This window comes from Poecile atricapillus, chromosome 2, assembly GCF_030490865.1.
Source record: "Poecile atricapillus isolate bPoeAtr1 chromosome 2, bPoeAtr1.hap1, whole genome shotgun sequence".
NCBI classification, from domain to species: domain Eukaryota; kingdom Metazoa; phylum Chordata; class Aves; order Passeriformes; family Paridae; genus Poecile; species Poecile atricapillus.
Window position 1 is genome coordinate 14,295,608 of NC_081250.1, and position 25,078 is coordinate 14,320,685.

At 42.9% G+C, this 25,078-nt stretch overlaps 1 protein-coding gene across 5 annotated transcripts in view; it reads left to right on the forward strand.

Annotated features, from left to right (window-relative positions):
• Positions 1-2,796: 2,796 nt before the first annotated feature.
• NRP1 (neuropilin 1) overlaps positions 2,797-25,078 on the forward strand; it is a 115,407-nt gene continuing 93,125 nt past the window's right edge. For 4 of the 5 annotated variants that reach the window (XM_058830871.1, XM_058830874.1, XM_058830875.1 and 1 more), the window contains exons 1-3: positions 2,797-2,945; positions 3,129-3,576; positions 6,783-6,957. In XM_058830871.1, the coding sequence (XP_058686854.1) occupies positions 3,510-3,576; positions 6,783-6,957 (242 nt within the window). In that variant the 5' untranslated portion in view covers positions 2,797-2,945; positions 3,129-3,509. The remainder of the gene's footprint in view (positions 2,946-3,128; positions 3,577-6,782; positions 6,958-25,078) is intronic. The other variant, XM_058830872.1, reaches the window with a different exon arrangement.

The following is a 25,078-nucleotide window of genomic DNA, read 5'->3' on the forward strand; positions in this document are numbered from 1 at the left end:
AGCAGTGATATTCGAGATATAAGCATGTTGAAATAAACCTTGGTATAGAGATTAGTGATTACAGGCTAGGCTCAGGTGACAAAGGCAGCTTTCATTATTATCTTACAATTTATTGCACTGTACCATCTTCCCTAACATACATGTTCTGTCTGCATTTAAGTGTTTTCTTCCAGAGAAAGGAATTTCTTTAAAATACACTAGCTAGTAAAAAACTATGTCCCCATCTGCAAAAAACAACATATTAATCAGATAGGAAAAAATGGATGAGACACAGTGGCTGGTTGGTTGGTTGGTTGGTTAGTTTGGAGCATCTTTACCATGTACAGCTGGCAATGATTATTTCCTTTCTGCAGATTCCTAGAAGTCACCTGACAGACAATGCTAATCTCAAAGCAAGAGAGCCATCACTGTCATGCACTAAGTATATCTTTTGATGTACATGCTTTCTGGATATCTGTCACTTTGAGAATTAATCTTCCTTTCTGAAACATGTATGTATGTATTTCTGCAAACCCTTAGTAAGCAACCATCAGCAGGTAATTTCTGTTTTCAAAAATAGATTTACTTTTTAGATTTATTTTAAAAGCTATATTGTTGCTCAGTCAAACTATGATCAGGTCAGAACCCATTTATCTCAAGGACTGTCCAGCAGAATGAGTTTTAATAATCAGAAAGCACTGTTAACTCTCCCCTTCCCCCGTGTTCTGGGAATGTCTCTAAAAGAAAAAAAAAAAAAATAAAGGGGTCTTAATGTGCTACCCATAAAATATACATCCCAATCAATCAAGAAAATGCATAAGTATTGCAAATTATGATCCTGAGACTGCCTAAAGACAGGGAAATGAGACTGAACCCAATAACTCAATCTGACTAGTTCCAGCCTGCCTAGTTTCTAGCCTGTCTGCAGACACAGGCATGGGCAGGAGCAGGGGCACGGGCAGGGGCAGAAGCAGAAGCTGACAAAGGAAAGAATTAAGTGAGAGCATAACAGGATCAAACTTCATTTTAATGTACAATATTAGAGATTTGTAATCACAGAAGAGAAGGGGAATGTCTTGAAAAAACTCAGAAAGAAGTGGTGAGAGAGTGTGCAGTATGAAACCAGCAGACACATTTCCTACAGACTTAATCTCCAGACTTCAGCTGACCTTAAATTCAGGGCTTCAAAAGGGCAGCGAGGGAGAGTGAGAGTAGAAATCTCAGACTCGGGGCTAGAGACAAAGGGATGGAGCAGGCTGGATTTGTGCATGGTTTCTGTACACAGATGTAACACATTTGTAGTTAATCTGTGTGGCTGCAGACTGACAACTATGTTTGAAAAGTATTTCAAAAATGGCTGTATCTTCAGAGTGGACAGGGATTTACTGCCATGGCTATACTTGGAGGATAACCCTGCCCTCAGCAAAGCCCAGCTCTTTTCCTACTGCATCCTTCAGAAAAACTCCTTATGGAATAGGTCCTCTATCAGGCCATTTTCCTGATGAAGCATTAACAGATTTTGCCTTGACTGTGCACCAGTAACAAATTGTTTTCAAACTGCCCTGGGAGATGAGTGTGACTGACATCCACCACTGGCTGCAGGTCATTTTCCTAGCACAGACCCATCTTTGGAGACCATTTAACACTGTGTTTCAGCTCTCAGCCTTGGAGCTGTTCCTGTAACCCTCTACTCCAGCAACTGGAGTGCCTTCACATAGAGGGTGTGCAAACTACTCCACATAAAATAAGCAGTCAGATTCAGCAAGGTGATCACTCCCCAGGTGCAGGGACAGCCTGTAAGGCAGGGCAATAGGGTGAGGAAGAGACAGGGCCCATAGCTGGTGAGCACCAGACCGTGCAGCCAAAGCAGCAGGATTCAGAGCCCGATATATCCTCACTTTGTTCCAGTCCTCTGGTGCCAGTGGTGGTGGTGGGGAGAATGCTCAGGAGGAGACACACACTCCCCAGCGGGGATTTCATGCTGCACAGCCTCCTTCGGGAGTAGAGCCGGCCCTGGGGGACCCCAGCAGCTCCTCAGCCTCTCAAGAGGCTTCATGAGAGACAGGCAGACTAAGGGGGGCAAAGCTGCAACAGGAGCTGAGAGAGACGGGAATGACAGCAAGAGTGGGTGAGAAGGGAGGTGGAAAAAGGGTCGGAAGGGAGGGGATACAGGGAGGCCTCCCCCCGAGATGCAGATATGCAGTAGCCAGATGAGGCTGACACCTGGGGTACTCTGACGGGGGGTCCTGGCAGTTCACCCCACATCAGCACAGCCAGCTTCCCCTAGGACAGGAAGGGACGGTGGTGTCCAACTGGGGAAACGGCGGGGACTCCGAGAGACACGCACTCTCGCACGAAACAAAAAGAGAGTGTTGGGGGGGGGAGATAGGGGCGGAGGAGGGAAAGGTGACAGAGAGAATGGCTCGGGAAGGGACGGAGCAGGGTTCCCACGGGGTCCCCGAGGCGAGCGAGCCGGGAGGTAGGCAGGGATGCGTGTGTGTGTGCGTGTCGGCGTGTGGGGCAGGGCAGGGCACGGCAGGACACGGCAGGGCCGGGCAGGAGCCCGCGGGGCGGCGGGCGCAGGTGGTGCCGCCGCCCGCATCGGCTCTACCTGCTGTGGAGGGGGCCGCCGCCTCTCACTCCCCCTCCGCCCCTCGCCTTCCCCCTCGCCAGTCCCCGCCTCGGCTGAGTGCCAGAGCTGGGGCTTGCCGTGTTTGTTTGTTCGTTCTTCCGCGCTGCTGATGTCTTGGGGGGCTGAGGAGGAGGAGGAGAAGGAGGAGGGCGGGGAGGGGGAGGGGACTGGGGCTTGGGAGACGGCGGCTCCTCGGCCTCTCTTATTGCCGCTGAGTTGCGCTCCTCTTCCTCAGGCTGCGAGCAGGAGCCGCCCGGGCGCTTCCCACTTCCCCGGCCGGCTGGGAGTCCCCGCGGCGGCAGCGCGCTCGCTCGCCCGCCTCCCGGCGGGGCAGGTGAGTGCGGGGCACCGCCGGGCACCCGCGGGCACCGCCGGGCACCGCCGCCCCAGGGCTCCAGGGCTCCGGCCCCGCGGGAGTCGCGGCCGCTGGAGAGCGGGGCGGGCAGGGGGGACGCAGTTTGCCAAACTCCGGCGTCCGGCTCACGGCCGCTTTCTCTTCCTTCTCTCCCCTCCGCAGAGCACCCTCGCCCAGCAGAGCGCTCCCGAGGTGCCGGCAGCCGCCAGTATTTTTTGTCTGTCTTGTTTGTGTGTTTGTTGGGTTTTGTTTTTGTTATTTTTTTCCCCTCGTTTTCACTTGGCTTTCTAGTCTCGCTGGGAATGGCAGAGGCAGCGGTGCTTGGAAAAGGAACAAGTGTGGGGAAAGGAAGAGGGAGCCGGAGCTAAATGACAGGATGCGGGCGGCTTGAGGCACAGAGAGAAGCCAGCCTCCTTCTGCCCCCGAGACTGCCCCTGCGGACCGTGCTTTCTGCTCCTCATTCCTGCTGGAGAATTTAAGGAACAGTTGTGCGTGGAGGGCATTTTTATTTTTTTCCTCCTTTCACTGCTGTCGGAAGGGAAAATGGATTGGGGACTTCTCCTGCACTGTGCAGCCCTCACCTTCACCCTCGCCAGGGCTCTGCGGAGCGGTGAGTGTCACGGGGACGCCGGGTCTCGGCTTGGGCAGCTGCGGGGCGGTGGGGCCCGGCGGGCCGTGGGACCGGCAGCGACACAAACCCGGCTGGGGGGAACTTTCTGCCGGAGGAGGGATGCGGCACAGACCTCGCTGAGGGTCTCCCGCTCTGACGTTGCCTTCCGACTTTATTTTCTCCTCTTTTGGATTATTGTATAAAGCAGGATGCTCATTCTCACTAGATCAGGGCAGCCAATTATCTTAATAATGTCCCGTCCCGTAGGCAATTAAACGTCTCTCCTTCGATATCTAAAAGATAATGAACACTTTAAATGGAAGGCTCTCTTCTCTGCCCGCCCTTTCTGTTTTCCAAAGCGTAAAATTTTAGATTATGCCTCCTACTATATGTGTGTGTACCTGCGAATAGCAGAGAGAACTCTCTAGAGTACCCCTTTCCCAAGTCTGCAGTTTACGTGCAACTTACTCTGTGCCAAGAGGGGAGCTGAGCTTCTCTGTGAAGGCTCGAGACTCCCTTCCAAGACGGGAAATTCCTTAAAGAAATGAGTGGTGTGGCTAGTTTACTGTCAGGCAGCCCTCGAAAACACAACTAATTAAAAGCAGCGTGCTCCTCCTTCCCCGAACAATGCCAGGGCACTGTGAGTATTTCACTGCATGATGGATTTTTAAAGATGGTCTAATTGTGGGACTGCTTGACGTTTAGCTCTTGCACATGAAGCAGCTCATGTGAGTCTTCCTTTCCTGACAAATCCTGAGCAATTATTATTAACTAATTATTAAATATTTACTTTTGCCTGACTGGGTTTTCAATCAAAGTAATTAAAAGAAGAGAGCACCCTCCACTTACACTGGTATATTGTTTTAATAAGGGACCACAAGTGGAGTGTCAAGCAAGAGTATTAAAATCGCATGTTTTACGATGGAAGTTAATCTCTTTCCCAATATGTTTTGAGGAGGCTGCTTAGTTTAATCAGGACGAGCTTCCTCCTCCAGCACTGTGGCACTGGTGTTCAAGGGGTGCACCAAGCCTGCTGTGGGGATGCTCCGAGAGCTCCGCTTTGCTCATCCCCCCAGCCCAGCTATGGGTGTGGGCAGCTGCCTCCCACATAGACCCATACTGCCACCCTGTACCTCTGAGGGACAGAAGGGGGCCACCCCCATGCTCTTGTTGATCATTTCTCCCTGTGAAAAGAAGGGGAGGAGAGCAAGTTGCTGGGCAGAAGCCTCCACTATAAGTGGTTAATGTGGTGGTCCTGCTGGAGTCACCAAGGCCATTAACCTCCTTTGTAACCTACCAGACCTACTAATGCCACCTTCACCTACATGCAGTATTAGTGTCCACTAAATTAATTCATTAACCTTACTTGGAACTAATGGTCCAAAGTCATTAGAAACTGCTCTTCTTAATCAAGTGTGAGAGAGATTGCACAGAGCCAAGGAGTCTAGCAGACCGCATTATCTTAATACACTGTCACTTTCCCAGAAGTCGCAGATTAAGGAGTGCTGGTGGTAGTGAGTCCACCTCAGTACCCTCTGAAGTGACTCTGTCAAGTGACTAGAAGCAGCACTGCTTTATTTCAGGCATTTAACAGATGCCAGACTCTGCCATGTTGTTTGCAGGGCTGGAGTGGGCTTAATGAGACAAGATCACTTTCAGAGTATGCTTACACAGGGAGGAAAAGGCAAGATTCCCTGAGAGCCCCAGACAGCGGATTAGCAAGATCACCAGTGACAGCTTTTGAGCTTTGAGCAGCAATGCCTTTTGTTCTGGTCAGAGGAAAACAGCCTGGTTTGCAAAGGCACAGCAGAAATATAATAAGATAGCCTTTCCCAGCAGTGTGCTTAGCAGTATCTGGATCTTGACCATACATCTGAGTACCTATCAACCCCTTCCCTCCTAATTTATGGCAAATAATTTCTATAAAGAGTGTTGCTTTATGCATTTTTGATGTGCGCTTCCCCATTCGTTTCCATTTGACCTGTTTTTCCTAGAATAAAATCCTGTATATTTATAAATTCATGCTGAGAGCAAGGATTGCCGTTTTGCTTTCACAGGGAATGTATTAGAGCACTGCAGCCTGTATACAACATTATTGAGGTGTAGTGATATATAGTCTTGCTTTAATGAGGACATTCTTCCTGTCCATAATTTACTGACATGTTTTATTGCTCAAAATTAAACAACCAATGCTTGGAGAAAGTTTTTCCTACCTGAAGATCCACAGAAAGAAACCCATAGTAGTAAAAAAAGTGATAACACAAACCTGCACTGGACAGTGAAGTGAGTGACTGTGTAGGTTGGACTTTTTGTCCCTTTTTATTTTTCCTATAAATCTTAAAATGCAACCCTGACAATGCTGACCCAAGGAGCAAGATGCAGCATACCACATTTCACAGGCACCCTTTGTGATTCTAGAAACTTTTGCAACTCTTTTGGTATTAGAAATAAATCTTTGTTGTTGTTCAGGGGAGGAAGGAATGAAGGGAAGAGGAAGGGAGGTTGTTCTGCTCCATTACTTTGATGCAGTCTCCAAGCATGAACAAACTTCCTTGAAAGAGTAAATAGTGGATGATTTCTGCTTCATTAGAGCTACTTTGTTCTCTTCTACCCTGGGTTTGAAGAGCACAGATAGTTTCAACCTGCCTAGATTTATGGACTGATAAAACAAAGGCAGGGTCTCCTGCGAATGAGCTTGGATCCACCAATACAATCCCAGTGGTCAGTGACACAGACCAGACTTACCCCATAGCTGGGCAGGGGGTCGAATGGCATCCCTTAACATCTCCTCCCACTCAAAACTTTGTACTTAAGAAGAGGATAGTTTTTAGAGTTAATCGTTTCCCAGGAACCCCTCTTAGCCAACATTAACACGGTTATGAGGATGCAAGGTCTTAACACTGTAAGGGGCACTGTTGGAATGGGGGGCTTTTTGAAAGCAGACTGTTTAGGAATGGGGTGCCTTCTGCTACCTGCTGCCTGTCCGACCACCGGATTTAAGGAAGGGGGGATGGAGAGAGAGTACTCTTCCCTCCGGTAGAAAGTAGCACAGATGTCTTTAAAAGCAGAAGGATGCTGGGTTAGCCTGAAGGAGGCTGCGGCCCGGCAGCATTCCCACGGCAGTCTGTCGAGTCCGCTACCTCGGGCTGCGCTCGGATGCTTGCCGGGGGCACCGAGACCAGCCCACGTGTTTGCTTCCTCCGCAGACAAGTGTGGCGACACGATCAAAATTTTAAGCCCCGGGTACCTGACGTCTCCCGGCTACCCGCAGTCCTACCACCCCAGCCAGAAGTGCGAGTGGCTGATCCAGGCTCCGGAGCCCTACCAGCGCATCATGATCAACTTCAACCCGCACTTCGACCTGGAGGACCGCGACTGCAAGTGAGTGCTGGAGTCGCTCTGCGGAGCGCCACGGTGCCACCTGCCGGCCGCCGCGGGCAGCTGGGCGGGCGTGCTCGGCCGGGGGCGAGCGGGGGCGAGCGGGGCTGTGTGTGCGCGCTAAAAATGTCTTGGCAGCTCGCCGAGGTTTGTAAGCTGCGCCTGAGCCGCGCCCGGTGCGCTGAGAGCGGGCAGCGGTGGTGATGCGCCGAGTCGGGGTGCGGTTGTGGTGAGGCACCGTTTGTTGGGCCGCTTGCTTTTTTAAGTCTCTTCTTTGAGTTTGAAAAAGGAGTTTCTTTTCCTTTTGTACCCCCACGAATACAAACAGCCCATGGAAAAGACAGGCTGTTTATAAATTGCCAAATCTTCTTAACGCAGTTAGTCTGGCATTTGCCCTCACCCTTCAAGGGACGGTGGACTGGAGAGCTGATAGTCATATTTCCTTCTTTCTGCTTTTATAGCCAGTAGCTTTTCTTTCCCCTCCTCCTGCTCTCCTGTAGTGCCCTGACAGGAGGAAGGAGAGAGCTGAGGCTCCTTTTGTCCTCTGTCCTCGCATTCCCTTTTACCACCCGTTCCAAAAGTGAGGAGGAGAATCAGAACCTCCCAGAAGCTGTTCTCCACTTTTCCCCAAATCTGTAAATCTCACAGCTTGCACAAGGCAACATATGGTCAGATCATTCCCCTCTTCAACATGCCCTCTGAATTCAGCCTGCTTGTTGAATGAAGAAAATATTTTAGTGATTCATTATTTAAATATTTCTGGAGTATCATAGTTACTTAAATATTCTTGTGTATCATAATATTTTATCCCCTACTGATAACTGCAAGAGAGTTGCTGTTCTTTAATGCTACCAATCAAGATTTTCTCTGCATGTCAGAAAGATTAAAGTCAATAGCCAGTGTTGTTTGGTATTTACTGGGAGTATACAGGATTTAGTCCCAGAAAATGATGCTCACTTTATTGGGAGTGGTTGTGATAGACCATGAGATGAGTGTTTGACTTAGGGAAAGAGAGCAATTGTATTCAGGCACTTAATTTTTTACCATGCACGCCTTTGACCTATTATTTAATGAATTTATTACTTAGATCACGATTATTGTTTTCTCTTAAAATGAAGTTTTTAATGATGCTTTGTGGTGCTCGGTTTCTTTTTTGTGGTACTTTATAACCACTTATAGATCATCATTTCAGTGCCATAGTTGAGTGATAAAGCAGGAAAACCCTGTGCTTATAAAATTAAACTTAGCAAAAATGAGTTTTTACTGTGGTGTTGGAGCTGCAGCTTGTATTCACACCATATGTTCACACACTGACTTCCCATTCTTTAATTTTTAATGTCTTGTACTCAGGCAATGGTTCACTTCTCTGTGTCTTCTCAATACAGGTTTTGCTTTCATTCTGTGGAACACTGCTAATGCTTTGAAATATTTGTCGTTAAAATCTTTGCCTCTTAGAGAGAAATTAGGAAATTAAATCAAGCATATTTCAGTGTCAAATACTTCTTCTCCCTTGCTAGAATGCATGTTTTTTCCAACTCTGTAAAACCAACATGGTCTTTGGCAGCAGTAAAATGGTGTACAGCATACAATTATTTGAAGAACAAGTAATCTTTGTGTCACAGTGTTGTGCTAAACAGTGCTAGACTGAGCTGAACTGGGTCCAGGGAAAGGATTGACTCCCTCCCTCTGTTGCTTCCTTCTCAGTGTTCATTGTCCACTCTCCCCGCTGCATTATTTCTGCCCCTGAAATGGAGCCCAAAGCAGTAATGAGATGGTAGTGGGTGGAAGGAAGTCTCTCAACAGGGTTGTTTGCATTGTCTTTGCAGTGTATGATGGTGATGACTTTACCATTATTTTGTCTGTGCTGAAACACTAATTTTCTAGGCTATGCTAAATTACTCAGCTGCTACTTCATTTATACTGAAAATTGCTCTTTTTAACTTGAGAGGAATTGTATTTGTGCAAAAAACCCACAAAGCCTTAGGACCAGAACAATTATTTCAGCAACAGGAATTTGTCAAAAATCTCCGTGGTCTGAAATTTCAGCATCTACTTAAAAAATTCACATTCCTTCTACTGAGTATTGAATACAACGGGCCATTAATGTAATAAATGTATCACAAGATTTTTTGTTTTCCAGCTAAGTACATCTTATTTTTCTAATATGCTTAGCTTATTAGTAACTCAGTCTGCAATCTAGAAGTGTGTAATTTAGGTTACACTCTAGTTTATTGAAAGGTTTAGCACTGGAAATTAATAACCACTTAAATATGAAATGCAGATAGAAAATGAGAGATAAGGGAATTCATGTCTGGGAACAAAAAATGTCCCATACAATTAGAGTAGACTAGAGAAGATTAGCTTGCTGGCCTAGCTCCCAAAATCCTCTTTATAATGCTGTTCATTGCAACTTGGACTTTAGTTAGCATTGAAAACAGCTTTAATAACAGGGACCCCCCGAGCCCAGGAAGAGAAACACTTTGACTTTGGAAAGGTTACCTTCTTGTTCCATAGTGCCAACTAGAAAATCAAGAGGCTTTACCTAACTTTAAAAAATTTTGCTTTACATAGAGGGCTGGATGTATTGAAATGTAAAACTGGTGAAAGGTTGATTCTCTGAGGACAATCAAAAGTAGCACATTTAAGCATTAGCTGTTACTGAAGCTGTTCCCAGTTAGTCTCTTTGTATGTTAGGGTTTGGAATTAATTTAGGAATATGCCCTTGATTTACCTACTTATTATGCTATGCTTTAATGAATAAGTATTTCTCAAATGACTGCTAATAAAATTCATATATGTATGTTTTTCTGACAATCAGAACCATTTGAGTTGTTTTAAATTTCAAGTAAACATGGTTAAAATTCCTTTTTCTCTGGAGGCATTCCAAAGGACTCAACTTTCACAGTTTTGAAGAATAAAGATACGCAAATAATTAAAAATATGTTTGCACAAGCTAGGTTCATGTAATAAAGAATCTTCTAGACAGGACTACTGTACCAGCATTATGGAAATACTGGGTTTCAACAGGAAGTACACAAACATGTCGACCACAGATTGTTATCAAGGATGTATATGGTGAAAAAATTCACAGTCTCTTTTTAACATTTAACTCTAATGAGTGTTCCTCTTCAGGAAGCCAAGAAACAGAAATTATTGTTGTACTTTAAGAGAAAAGTAGTTTCTGTTTGCCATTTTGCCTTCTGTCGAGTAAGTCCCAATAATAAGCATGCATTCTTGGAGTCAGGAACATGGCTAAAACGAATAGAAGAGACAAAACATATGGCCACATATTAGTTAAAATGCTCCAGTGTTTGTTGCATGTGGTAGATGCTTTTCAGCACTTGGTGCAAGCTGTACAAATCTTGTGTTGCTGAAGTATCCTGCTGTGTAAATGTAGCCATCTTGAATCTAGTAAAACTTTATACCTAGATAATAAACAAGAATGTCACTGATACAGTACTTTGAATTTATGGAACTTTTCCGGTTTCCCAGCAATGCACACTATCAGCATGATAATTTATAATGGTTTGTGACAAATGTTGCTGAGCAAAGAGGTGTGTGGTTACATTCAGATCAGATGTCATTATCTAGGGAGCAATAAAAATTTCACAGACACTAGGTTAAAAACATTAAGAAAATGAATGTGAAGCTTCAGAAGAAAAGGGCTTAAGAAAGGTGGAGGGTTGGGTAGAGAAAGCCCAACAGTGGTTTCCTTACTGACAAATTATTAACTTTGTTTCCAGACTTGACTGTATTGTTTTACAAGGTTTTCATAGATATGCCACAGCACTATTATTTTAATGGCCATCATTTATAGATGTAGAAAATAAGTATCATTCTTGATTAACACTTGTGGATTATATACAACAGTGCTGTCAAATCCCTCAGAATGGAAAATTTGCCCATTTTGGGAAAATGCAAGTTATAGGAGAGTTGTCATAGATAATTACTCTTCATATTGCATTTACTAGGGATTAGTTGCATGGATGAGAGTAGAGCTGTACAGAAATTGTGGTTAGTTATAGAATACAGAACAAAACATAGATATGTTTGTTTATATAGAAGAAAATGGCTCCTCCAGATCCTTGGATAAGGACACATAGGTATTCAGACCTACAGAGTGAAAGTACAGCTCCACATAACTGCTGTAGCCCTTAATGATGTTAGAAATTCATCCATCCATTTTATTTCTAAATAATGTCAATGGATTTATGCTACAAAACTGTAGGTATAACAAACTCAGGCTGGTAAAATAAACAGGGGCAAGCAAAGTCATGGCTCAGCCTTTCTTTAGTTTCTGCATAGTTTAAGCTTTCATTTGCTTTTGTCTAAATCCTGGTTCCTATTGTGTCATGCAGTGAGGTCTGCTTTGCGCAGGCCTTGTGCCTCACGTTTGTTCCTTTTGCTCAGGGGTGGTTCCAGCTCTTTGGGTTGAGCCAATGGGAATAGGAGTGCCCATGTCCTTGCTGCCCACCTGCAGAACCACCCATGGAACATCCTGCTGGGCTGCCCATTGAGCCTGTCAGAAGGGTTCTGCCATCAGCTGCTGATTCCTGACTGCCCCAGGTGCACCTGGAGCCTGGACAGCCCTGAGCTGCTCCCACAAACTGCCCCAAGGACATCTCAGGGGTAGAGATGCACTGGGCCCGGTGCAGCCCCACTGCATGTGGAAGCAGTGGGAACTTTGCCCTCCACTCCCACAGAGCTGTCTCCCACCAGTCTTGAGGACTGTGGGGAAGGGTTCGGTGCAGGCCCTGTAGCTTGGTTAATGACTGTATTAGTTGTTTGGATAGCAAATGCCAGTCAGAGCTTCCTGATTCCCTCTGCCTGGCCACCATGGGGCTCGGCAGCCAGGGAGTTCCTGCAGCTGACAAGGCAGGGTGAGCAGCAGAGCAGCACAGGAATAGTTGTCCAGGTCTGTGGAAGGCAGGGGCTGTGTTTGCCCACTGCTGAGCAGAGAGGTCTGAAAGAGCCAAAGCCTCTGAGCTTTCCAACAGAATATGGCTTGACTGGCTTGGCCCTATCAACTAAGCATCAGCACAGCCTTTTAGTGGGTTCAGCAGGACAAGGTACCCAGGAGACATGGGACTGCTCCCTCCTCACTGCTGAGGGCAGCTGGAAGGATGCCCACACTCCCCTGCTTGCTCTGAACTGGATTCATTAATCCACACAGCCCACGTGGGGACTCACCCCACCCTGGGCTGCACTGCCCGGGCAGTGGGCAGTGACCTGGACATTTCTCTGTCAAAGCCAGAGTGGGATGTGGGCACCAATACACTTGGAAGGCCATACCTGGGCTGAAGAGGCAGCACCTTATCCTTTTTGTCTCCCTCAAAAGCTGTTTGGGGTTACCAAGAGATTAATTTGAAGTACTAAAGAGAGGAAGTGGGCCATACTTCCCAAGTATGGAAGTATTTTCCTTCCTATGGAAGAGACAAGTGGTTTTGGCTTAGTTTGAGATGAGTTGTTGCAGCAGATTTGGGGGCCATGTGGTATCTCATGTTTCTGGGTGCACTTTGAGGGCATTTCTCTGCTCTATATAAAGCACATGAAAGGCTTTCTCAGGGAGCACTCAGCTAGACCCAGACAGCTCTTCTGGAGACCTCTGCTGTTTGGTACCCTCCATAAGGTCGCAGGAAAGGTTTCTGTCAAGGAAAGGAATCAGCTCGGACCCTGTGCAGGATCAGGGAAGCAGAAAACACTCATATCCCAAAAATTTTTCCTTAACTTACAGATTTTGCATTATGAAAGTATATATAATGTTTTCTTTGCCACAAGATTCCACATGTATTTCGCCACACAGATGTAAGTATCTAAAGATAAAGATGCTGTTATTTTGTTGTAGGGACTAAATGAGAGTTAGAAGAAGTTGTAAATTATATTATTTTTCTGATTATTACAGTGTAATTAAACAATTCCTTTGGTTTTTATCCAAGCAGTTAACTCTTGCAAAAATCTCTATTGTCAAACCATTTAACAGTTTGTTCTTCTAGAGTAGTGGCTTGAGTTTGGGTTTTCTTAGGAAAACATATTAGGAAATCCATGGTCAAACTTCCTGGCCATAGCTGGAGTCTGTGCTGGCCTGTGTTCAGAGCTGAGGGGAGGGATGCAGAGTCCAGTGTTGCACTCTGTGTATATAGGTGCATCCCCCATCACAGGAAAGTCTTGACTTGGGTCTCTGTACAGTAGCACATTAAAACTATAAAACTAGTCATATATGGATATTTTTTATTACTCTGAACACTTAACTGTGAGGAGAATTCTGTCTAGATGTGCTATGACCAGATGCCCTTCAGACAGGAAGAAGTTGAAGGTCAAATATGGATTCCCTTAAGCCTAATCCTTCATCCTTTCTGTGGACAGAGATAAATTCAGAACAAAGGTCTAAGTCCTTTCTGAATTGAAACCCAGAGTTGTTGGAGTTAGCTCCATGAAACTCTCAATATGTTTTCAGTCAACCCCACACTGTTCTTCTCTCCACCCTTCTCTCCTGTGTTAATCTAATTGAAACAAAAACCTATGTGTTTCTGTTAGTTTCTTGGTTTCTTAATTATAGTTTATTGCAACTTATAACATCAGATCATTATTCGATAATTATGATACAGAGATCTTTTTACAGCTAATGCAAAACCAAATTAAATTATTCTCTATTGTAGTATTTCCAAAGAATGAAATTATGTCTGAAGCTGGATATACATGCACTCACATGTATATATCTAGGCTTATATATCACACCCAACTGCTTGGATATAAGCATATGTTACGTGCACCTTTTTAGGGCTGTGCATTTATACGTATATTTATGTCTGTGTTATAGATTTCTTAGTTTATGCAGAAGTTCCTAAAGTAAATCAACTAATTAAAGCACTAATACCCATCTTAAGGCTGATAATTAGGTATAAAGAGAAAAAGAGACAGGATTAGTGTTCAGATCATGTTCCAAATGCCTCTTAATTGGGTGTTTGTAATCAATCCTGATTGCAAGAGGCAGTGGTTTGGCAGAATAAAGAATGGAAAAGGCTTAGCCCTACTATTTTCCTGTTAGTTGACTTGGCCATAGTATTTTAGGACAGGATCCAGTGTCAAACAAGGTATTTTTGTCAGCCTTAGCAATCCTTATAAAACATTTCAAAAATCTTTTCTAATGATATTTTTTCAAGCCAATAACTCTCAAGCTAGAGTTATTTTTATCCATAATCTTAAAAATTGTTTTCAAGTGAACCACAGGAAAGACTTTGTTCTCCTGGCCTCTATCCACCACTGACTTCAGAAATCATGCCTGAGTTCACTGTGGGTTTTTCATTGCATTGACCTTGGTACTTTTCTCACCAAGCCACAGTTTTCCATCATAAAACCACACAGCTTGGTATAATGATTATTTCTTTATCCTGAGTAAACAATTTTTAAAACAGGGTGACAGATTTCCCTCTTGCACTGTGGGAAGCAAGCACCTGGCCATTTCCAAATAGACTTTTAATGAACTTCCTGAAGGAGATTTGAGAGAAGTTTAATAAGTCACCTGCCAACTTTTTGGGAGCATAGGTCATTTGCTTTTCTGTAGGAATTCACAAAAATGTGAGAATAACCCCCTTCCCAAGTCCTAAACTTCCATGGAGGAAATTGATTTTCATGGGCAATATCAAAGGTTTTTAAAAGTGTAACCTCAGAAATCAAATTTCTGATTGTTTCTCACACATAAGGTACTGTGAAACTGTGATCTGCAGAGCTGGTTGTGAACTGTGTGAACTTTATAATTATTTAAACATGATCAGATTGTGCATATTTAGACTCAACTTGCAGGTTAATATCATTATAAGTATTTTATGTAATACTATAAAATGAAGAATTTAGATGGCACAAAAGGACCATTGAGAAAGTATCTCCATATGTGGAAGAGACACCCATTTAATGTGATGATTTCTTCCAGAAGAAACTATGCACATCCCAGAAGCACAATAACCAGCTGTTGTTCAGGAGAAACTGGGCAGTTGTCTGCTGCCTTCCACACTGACGTGGAGTTGCATTGGCCACACGTCCCACGCCTCCCCTAAATACAGATGGGCTGAGCCTCACAGTGGGTGAGAGCCTGGGTTAATCCCTTCCCTACGCTCCCAGCACTGGGGCTCCCAGCACATTTGTGCTCTGGGCTGCTCTGTGCCCATCATGTCATGAAGATACAGCCCATCAGAGCTGTGGTGTGGGAGTGGGATTGGAGCGGCCCACTGCAGGTGGGGCAGGACTGAGCTCACATCTCAGCCTTGAGCTGGGGCCATGCCATTCTTTGAAAAAAATATACTGGTAGTATTTTTCCTTTTTTTTTTTTTTTCTTACAACACTCCATATTAAATTGAAAGTTGGTAACCTAGAGAAAACTAGATGTCTATTCACACCGGAGTGATTATTCTGCCTTGAGCTTTGAGCAATGCTCCCTCAAAGCCAAAGTTTTGCTCATTCACATAAACAGTCACAGTGAAGTCAATTAAAACAACAGACTCACTTGAGCAGGGCTAATGAGTAGGACATACATTTCTGGCACTACACAAATTAATAATTGCTTTTTATAACAGTGGTTTTCAGATGTTTGCAGAGTAATTTACAGTAGATCACCATAGGTTATTAGCTCTTCTCCAGCCCCAAGTCTTACTAGTGAATATTTGGACAAGTTCCTAAGAGCATGAGTAGGAATCAAAGTTTGCCTTCTTATGCCAATCTGTCATTAAGCCAGACAACTTCTACTGACTTTCTTCTGATGTATTCATCTGTATCAAGGAAAGCAGATCAGCAATTTAGAAAAGGTTTAGCTTGATCACCATGTAGAAACGCAGGCTACACTGCCTATTTCCATAGTGATCACACCACTTTGCCAGATGCAAAATGAGAGGCTTACATCCCTCATGCTAAAAACCCTTCTTAGAGGAAATCCTAGGCTGTCGCTTCATTTGAGTAGCTTTAGCTAAGTCTAGAAAAAATATGCAAAGGTAGCTCTTAAATAAAGACTCTTTTTTTTTTTCATGTTTCAAAGTCATCTCCATAATCTGTTTTGGAGACAGAGGCATAAGATATATTAACATGGAAGGCATATGTTCTGATTGCTGAGTGGTTTTTGACATTCCCAGAAAACCCATGGGACTTTGTGTCACAGTTCTGTAAACTTTATCTATTTGTATATTCATATCTGGGCCTAAATCCAAAACTTCTTTACATGCATTAGAGCAGACAGTTTCGGTTCATCTCCTTGTGTTCCAGATGGCAAGCAGTTAAATCAGGTACACATTTTAACCACTCCACATAGTCTAATGCTCTAATGCGTTTCAAAAGTTTTCCAATGTTTTCTTATAGCACACAGACAATAAAATGTACATATATAAAATAGATACAGGGCTACATTGAGCTGTGAAGCAAGTGAAGACAGCTCCACTGATGCCAGTAGAGCTGCACCTGCTAATAGCTCGAACACAAAATACCATAAGTATATAATATTATGTTCCTTACTGGTTTCCATTTTCATTTATTCTCCACAGCTACACTAGATGATGGCCTTCCAACAGTATAATAGTCATCTTTATCTCATTTCTCTGACATAATTTTCAAGCTCCTTATTACTGTTGAACAGTGTAGCTAATAGTGCCCAAATTGCTTCTCATTCTTTTCATTATAGTAAGTCATTATTCAAGATACCAGTGCTGTTCATCCTTTCCCACACAAATAGCTCTCCCCAAACTAAACTTAAAACTTACCTCCAAGCACCAGTCTCACATTTGCCAATTAGACTCCTTCTACCATAATACTTATACTTTGCACATTTTTACACTTTTTTACTAACTGTACCTGTGTACTCCTTAGAATTTTAATCTTTCTCTTCTAAGCCTAGTCTTCATGCACTGATTTTTGCACCAATTTAATGATTTCAATTAAGGTTTTGTTTGTGTATAGTTAAAACAATTCAGCATGCACTGGGAATACATATATTCTAGTATAAAAATGTCTAATGTCAGTAGTTTTGCAGAATAAACCTTGCTAATGTCAGTGGTTTGCAGTAAAGACTGTACTGCTTTATCTATAAAGGTTTCTAAACTGGTGAAGCTATAGTGCCTTAAAAACAATGTATAGACTTACTTCTGTGTGACATAACTAGTCACCAATGCTAGTAGAGGATTTGAGATCCTGCATTACCTAAATTTGTCAGCAAAAGTTAATTGGATTGCCTTACTGATTGCAAGTTGCAAATTGCAATATAGACGTAGATGTGCATACTGAGGGCCTTCCTGATACATCCATTTTCTCCCAGCTTTTAGTCTTCAAACAAAAGCTTAGCCAAAGTGTCTAAGCTAAGCAGTTCCTCTGCCTGCTGTAACTTATGCTTTCCAGGAAGGTTTTTTTTGAACTTGTGTTACTAGGCAGCTACATAAATTACTGTGGTGTGACCTTCAAGCACCTCACTTACTCCATGGAAATTATCCATATGCACACTCTCACCTTGTGATCTTCTATATGAGATGCAAGCTTCTTAGTTATTCCTCCCCCATACCTGAAATTACAACGTACAAACATGCTCATAGGTGTAACCATAGCTCATCTGAGGCTCTGAAATCAAACTCTGAGTACTCTGAAAATAAATGTCTGATCACCAGGTAACTTTTGCTTGTCCCCATATGCTCAGCATAGAAAGGAAAATAAATCCTTCCTTTCAACATCCCAGCTTCAGCTCTTTCTCATCTGAGAGATACCAGATAATTTTGATTTAAATATGTAAAGAAAGAAAGCTGTTTTTCATGGACTGTATTCCTAATTTGTTTAAAGATCATTCTACTGAACTTAGTAGAACCCCAGTGATTTATATCAGCTGACTGAGGAGCTGACTCTACACTTCCACAGCTCCCTAGAAATTCTCAGAAGAAAGGTCAGTATTGTAGCTGAATAAATGTTAACTCAGAGTGAAGTCAGTTAAAGTTGTGCCATTTGTCAGGATTGCACTTTAATACTTAGGCAGAACGGGTAGGTCTTCTTAAAAGTAGATGAAATAAAGACTAAAGTGATTCTGTATATGTACAAACCTCTCTTTCTACTAACATCTTTAAAGAAATGTGTGGGATTGGATGCTCTGGTACTGGGACTCTTTATGGTGCTAACTCTCTCCTACTACTTGATCTTGGGACCGACAATCATCATCTTTGTGCCTCTGTTTCCTTAGAGAGCATAATATTTCTCTGGTTTTCAAATATCTGAGGACGTGCTTATTAGTGTTTGCAAAACCCTTAGAGACTGCTGGTGGAAATGTAGAGCAGTATAATAGTAATTTGCCATTGTTTTGTGTTGTTCATCTTCTAGCTGTTAATTTTTTTTTAACAATATACTGCTATGTAAAAATGCATGTGACAATCTTCTGACGTTCAGAGAGAAGTGTTATCCAAACAAAAATAAAGAATAGGGCTCATGCTCACAAGAGACACATTATCCATGATGAGGAGAATCTGTAACAGACATGGCACTAAGTCAAAACTGTGCAGTAAACAGCATCCAAGTGCAAGCAATTTCAGATGTGTGCACATTGCCAGTACAAAACCAGGCCATTCTGCACAGGCAGAGTCCCCCAAGGAGCAGTGAACCTCGCAGCAGCAGCACTAATGGCTGTCTTCTCATGTGCAGCAGGGGAAAGCAGCACTTTAGAGCCGCCTTGGGCAGCTGTTAAGTTATTCATTCTAAACTTACTTCTATAAAGCTGTTATTGGGTGGAAGCAGATGACACAAAAGATTTTGGACCTGTTCTGTCTACTCTGGGGGGAGCATCCCCCATTCTTGCACATAGGGTGAAATTTTGACTTCCTCCAAGTCAATGACAAAAGTTCTCCCCAGTCTTGTTTGGACTGAAAAAAAAATGGTTTAGGCCTCAGAAAACCCTTTTTTTAAAGAGCACTTTAGTGGTGCCAGTGTTTCTTGTAGGATTTTTCTCAGTTTGGACATTATTTTCCTTTCAATGCACACTATTCAAAGGCATTTGAACTGCGAGAATGATAATGAAATAAAATCAAAAAACAACCAACCACAAACAAAGCCAAAAAACACCCCACAACCATTTTCTGTTAGAGTACACATAACACATGAGGTACCGTGCTGGGTCATCTGCCTTGTTTCTTAACCTCCTTTCAGAACATTTTAGGCTGTTCTATGGTTTGTTTGTTCCACCTGATGCCTTGTCCTTCCCTATCTCCTCTCTACAGGTAATGTGAAAACTCAGACTCTCCTCAATAAAACACAGCAGTTTTCTTTATTAATTTTGTCCTCTCCAAATTTTGGACATCATAAGTCAGGCCTCAAAAAATTGTGAAACTTTATAAAATTCCTTGTATCTCAAAAATAACTGCTGGTTCCTGTTTCATTTTTTATCAAGTATATTTTGGGTGCTTTCCTCTGCCATAAATGAGAAATTTGGCAATACCATGATATCAACAGCTGATGCTTTAAAATATGCAACCAAATTTCATGCTACTCATGCTAAAAATAATGAGAGCTGGTAATGTTAGATTCTTCCTAAAGTCACAGCTTCCTGATGCTGTTTCTGTCCTCAGTCATAGCCCTGAAACTCACACTGAAGGGAAGATTTATAGAAGAAAAATAGAAACAAAAGGAAATTGAATTGTTCATTTATATTTATTTTACTTCATGACTATGTTTCTTCTCCCCTCAATGTATGATCAAAATTTACAGAAATCAAAATTCACCCCAGAAAAAAAATACTTCTGAGTTTAACATCCTTTTATCTGAGAACACATGAAATAGCATTAGGAGTCAAATCGTTATGGTGGCTACATATTTGCTTGGCTTTAAAGCCAGATTACACCAATGAGAAAAAATTTGATTGAAAGCCATTAAATACCAGGACATGACTTTTGGCTCAGGAAGAACCTGATCTGCAAATTGCTGGCATGGTTGGTACAAAGATCACACTGGCTGCTTCAGGATCCTTTTCCTGTGCCACAGCTGTCTTCTGCCAGTCCTGCTTTACACAAATGAGGTGGACTGACACAGAAGAAACTTGCTTATGCCGTGCTCTTTTATGTGTTGTGCAGGCTTTTGTTTGCAGGGGATTGTTCTCATTCAGATATTACACAAAAATATGGTGCAAAGTAGCTAGCACTGACATTAAGGGGCCCACCCTGCACTTAACTATACCATTTTTTCGTCAGCCTGTTTCTTGTGAAGTAAATGAAGTTGTGGCCGATCACTTTGTATGTCCTTAAAGGTTTGGATCTTTCCCTGCTGCAGTTACAGTAACTGCAGCGGGTCTAATCTGATGTGCACAAGCTGAGAAATGGATGCGTAGCCGTTAACTCAGGGGCTATTCTGAAGACAAAACTAATTTTTGAAACATTTTTATAAACTCAAGGAAATCTTAATGTCTTTATTCTGTTACTGCTTTGCAATAATAATCCCAAACTGGCCTGGGAGCTATTACTCAGTGAGCACTGGCCCCTTGGAAGGTTTCAACTTGTCAAGTTTAGCCATTTTTTGAATGCACAGAGGAAGTCATTAAGGCACATCAGGCTGCTGATTGCTATTAGACTCTGCAGAGACTTCTGTGCAAAAATCAATGCCATAACAGGGCTACAAGCATCTAAGAGGTGGGAAAAGCATTTCTTTACCCTCTGGTAACTCAAAAATGGATTAATAGACTTTGCAAAACCTCAAAAAAATATCACCTATAAGCTAGGGGCCAAATGTAAACCTCTGTGACAAAATAATACAGCTCAGAAAGCTCCAAACATGTGAAAATGGATTTATAATGGAGCTGTCACTGCTGTAACCTCAATTGTATGTTTCTGTGCTGGGGAAATCTCATACATCTGCACATCTACGCATGCACGTGCTTATTTATTGTATCCCAAGGAACGCTTTTTTGCTGTATTGCCAGTAAGGAACCCAGAGGGAAAATGCTTTTTTAGTAAGGTATGATCTTAGATAGCTTTTGGCAGGAAAGTACTACAAGAATTTTCCAGATGAGTTCCATCTCAGCATAAGAGAAAGTGTTACTTAGATGACTGGCTGGTTTTGACTGGCGGGGTTGGGGGGTAGGAGCTGCACTAAAAAATGCAGCACAGTTGCAACAATTGCTAACAATTGAAGATTTTTGTAGAAAATATCTTTATCATGGGAAAAACTAGTTTAAACCACATTAGGAAGTTCTATTGTAAACATCTACTGTATAAACCTGACAAAGTCGATTGTCTGATTCTGAAATGTCTTAAATTCCAAGTGTCCAGTTCTTTTTCCCCACAAATGAAGTATTCAATTCAATTTTTGTCATGACGTTTATTTTAATTTTGATGATAAAATGTCTTTTCAATTTGATATTTTTCTTATTGTTATATGAATATAAAATTTGACTGATTTGTATTAGAATTGTTTCACCCTACCTAGGAACATTTGGGTTGGAAGGGACTAGGAGGTCACCTCATCCAACTTACTAATCAAAGAAATTGTGTTTTATTTAATGCAAAAGATAAAATTAAGAAATCCATGTAAACCAAATGTTTGTTTCCATAAAAACAAAGAAGATCTAGTTACGATATTTCAGAACTTTTATTTCACTGACTATCCCAGCCTTTCTGCTTAAGTCTATCACTAGCTTTGCTTAATTTTAGTATTTTAGATCATATGTTTTTATTGAAAATAAGGTTCCCTTCTGGTCTTTTTTAAAATACATGGAGGTATCACATGGGGTTGGCTTTCCCTAGGAGGACGGCTGAGGGGTAGGGCCACAAGCACAGGGCCCTGTTGGGTCATGGTGTGTCCCCTCAGCTAAGCCCAGAAAACATTTTTTAAAGAAAGAGCATGAAGATGGGACACCTCAGTGTTAAGGCTCAGGGCAGGCAGGACTTAGGACCAAAATAGCCAGCTTTGGTCCAGGTGGAGGCAAGTTTTTACCAAAGCTGTCTGACCATGTCCACCCTGTACTGAGGACTTACCACTTTACCTCCACCCATGGCAAGAGCATGGGGTCGTGGCTGCAGCGAGCATGGCAAACCCTCCCAAAGTATCTGGAACCAAGACTGAGAGCTGGAGAAAAGGATCAAAAATAGGCTTTCTCTTAAGGACTGTATCAAGCACAGTCAATGGAAAGGCTTTTAGCAAATGAGTTGTTAGAGCCTGTTGTAGTGTGTATGGTCTGGACCAGCTGCAGTGAGGGGGCAGATTGTGGAGCATTGCCCCAGCATGGTGCTGAGGAAGGAGGCTCCTATATTCTCATTATAGCAGGGGAAAATCCACTTTTCTCACATGGATAATTTAGAAGTTATGAATCAGCCTGTTGTTTTTATTTCAGCAGAGTACAGACAAGAGTTGTGCAAAATGAGGCTGCTGCCTGTCTGTCAGGCAGCTGTAGTTTTTTACCCTGCAGCTTCTTTTAATGTGCATTCTTGGCAAATTCTGAAGAGAAGCAGTCACAACTGTGCGCTCAGACGTTAGAGCAGATCTCATTCCCTCGCCATTGAGCCTGGGACTTCACTCGTGCATCGTCCCGTGTCTGATGCAGCCACTAAGCACCCTGACCCAGTAACCAGAAAACTGAATTGGTGTCTAAGTTAAAAGGCACTCTAAAAATACGCTCTTGAATCATCTGTTTCTGAAAAGAAATTAATATTTTCTTACAGTGTATCTGCTTTTCCCAGGTGTTAAATAGACCATTTGCTATCTGCTGGTCTTTAGGGTTTTTTAAAGTAGGTGTTAAAGGCTATTCCAGACTAGCTCAACAGGGTTTTAAGGCATGAGAGACAGTTACCTGCAGAAAAATGCCCATCTCTCTCAAATAATTAGCAATTATCTGTCAAAAAGGCTTCTGAGCTGACTGCAGTAAGAAAAATACTTTTCATCTTTGGCTTTTTTGACTCTCTCCTTCCCTCTCCTCTTCGCCTCCCTCCCACCTTTCCCCTAACATTTTTTTGAGCAGCCTTTTCCAAAGGAAACACTGATGAAAGTATCTTTCAGTGCCTGAGCAGTTCCCTCGGACACCTCCTCCCTGTCCACCCCTGAGATTGCAGGAGACATCTGCCTTTGTGCACACCATGTCAGCGTCCTGCAGAGACATTTTATGTTCGTTGCTTCTCCAAAATAAATAAGAGCAGCACAGACGATGCAAACTGGCTGTAGACATCCCATTGCTAATAACACAGCTACAATGGTAATTGCTAATAATGATGCAGTATTTCAGCATGGGAACACTCTCCTAGCTGCAATGTGCCTGAATATAGCGACACAGATGGTAACATTATTGCATATTTCTTAGTAGAAGTTGAAATTCTGCTGTGGGAAATGAAAAAAAAAAACAACATTCCTACATTTTGTTCCAATTATTTCTTTAATATTAGCAGCACTGGCATGCTTGATCTGTGAACTGTGTCAGTGCCACCTAAGGAAATACCAAGTGGAGTCTGCAAAATGAAGAGAAGCAATTGTTTCCACTTAGCAAAGGAAGCACTTAGATGCTATTTGACAGAATTGCATTTGCCTTCTTTGGCAAGGATGACCCATTTTGATCACACGCAACAGCCAAAAAACAGCCAATTTGCAATAAATCAGACTTTAAACATTTCTGCAGCTCCTAGACTGATTCTGGATCATTTCTCATGTACCAGAGTTTCCACATCTGTACCTCGGTTGTCTGGGAGTGCTTCACTGCATTTTGCAGGCCACAAACAGCAGGAACACATGGTTTGTGGGCCAACTCCTGGGTTTCAGCTTCCTTTGATGCCTGCAAAGTACGTGCTCCTCTGGGAATGCCTGACATCCTCCCTGCTTACGTGCACAGCCACTTCAGCACCCTAGTGAGTCCAAGCCAGTGGAAGCACACAGTGCTACTTTGGCCTGACTGCAGCACGTTTCCTTTGAAAGGTGTTTGGAGAGCTGTGGCAGCGTGTCAAAGATAAGAGAGGCAGGAATTGGTTGTATTTGCCAAGCGCCTGCCTTTGTTGGCTCTGTCCACGAGAGCAGCTACCCTCACTTTTGAACTCTCTGATCTTGTTGCATGTTCATCCACAAAAATTGCTAGCTCACCCAGACCTGGAGTGTCAGGACCAGAGTTGTCCTTCCTGCCAGATTAGGTCATATCATTAGATCAAAGTCCTATTATGCCATTTTATACCACGTGGATGCAACACTAGCCAAGTTTCAAGTCCCAAGCACAGGTGTCTAATAACTATGATGCACACATGAAAATTAGAGCTCTAAGCCGAACTTCCTATCTTCCCCCAATGCTACACCTTTCTCACCCACACTTACAACTGCACTTCTAATTTAGATTTCAGAAGAGCGCTGCTAATGTTTGAAACTATCCTACCTGTTGTTCCTTTGCAACTTTTTTTCATCATCTGGCAATTCAAAACCACTCTTAATGAAGCCCTTTTAAACAGCTCAGAAACAGTCATCTGCCAAAGAGGCTTTTTCCTGGCAAAAGGAGTGCTGCCCACTACTAATTTCATTGTAGGGGGAACATGTAGCAGAAAAGAGTGTTAGCACCTGGGTAGGAAATAAACACAGGGTATTTTGCTGCAGAGTTGCTGCATAGATGAAAGTGCAAGTCATAAGCAGGAATGATAAGCAAGTGACATTTAAAAATAATCATAAGAAAAATGGTGAAAAGGCATTTAAAAACACATTTCACCTAATTCATCTGCCAAAAAAATGTGTGTGTGTCCTCTAATCTGAGTATGTGGGGTTTTTCTGTGGCTTATGGAGTAAAAATAAATCCCATCTTAAGACTGATCACCAGGATAAATCATTCTTTCCAGGTGCCTTTATCTCTCTCCCCAGACTACCAAGGGATAACTAGCTCAGAGTATCTCCCTGGGTTTTAGACAACTATTATAAGGTGAAATAAATTCCACCCCAAATCCTCAGAAACGGCTGCCCTAAGTGGACAGGAAAGCTGGCAGACTTAGATAGCTGCTGGAACTCATTTCTGTTATGGCAGACACAGAGCTGATTTCCAGGGTTGGTACAGTATTGCCCATGTCAATAGGATCTTGCTACTGTTGTGAAATTTTTGTTGTGTTACAGGCTTAGTGCATAACAATCAGCATAATTGGTTTACAAGTGACAATTAAAACAGAAAATGAGCACGAGACCTTTACGT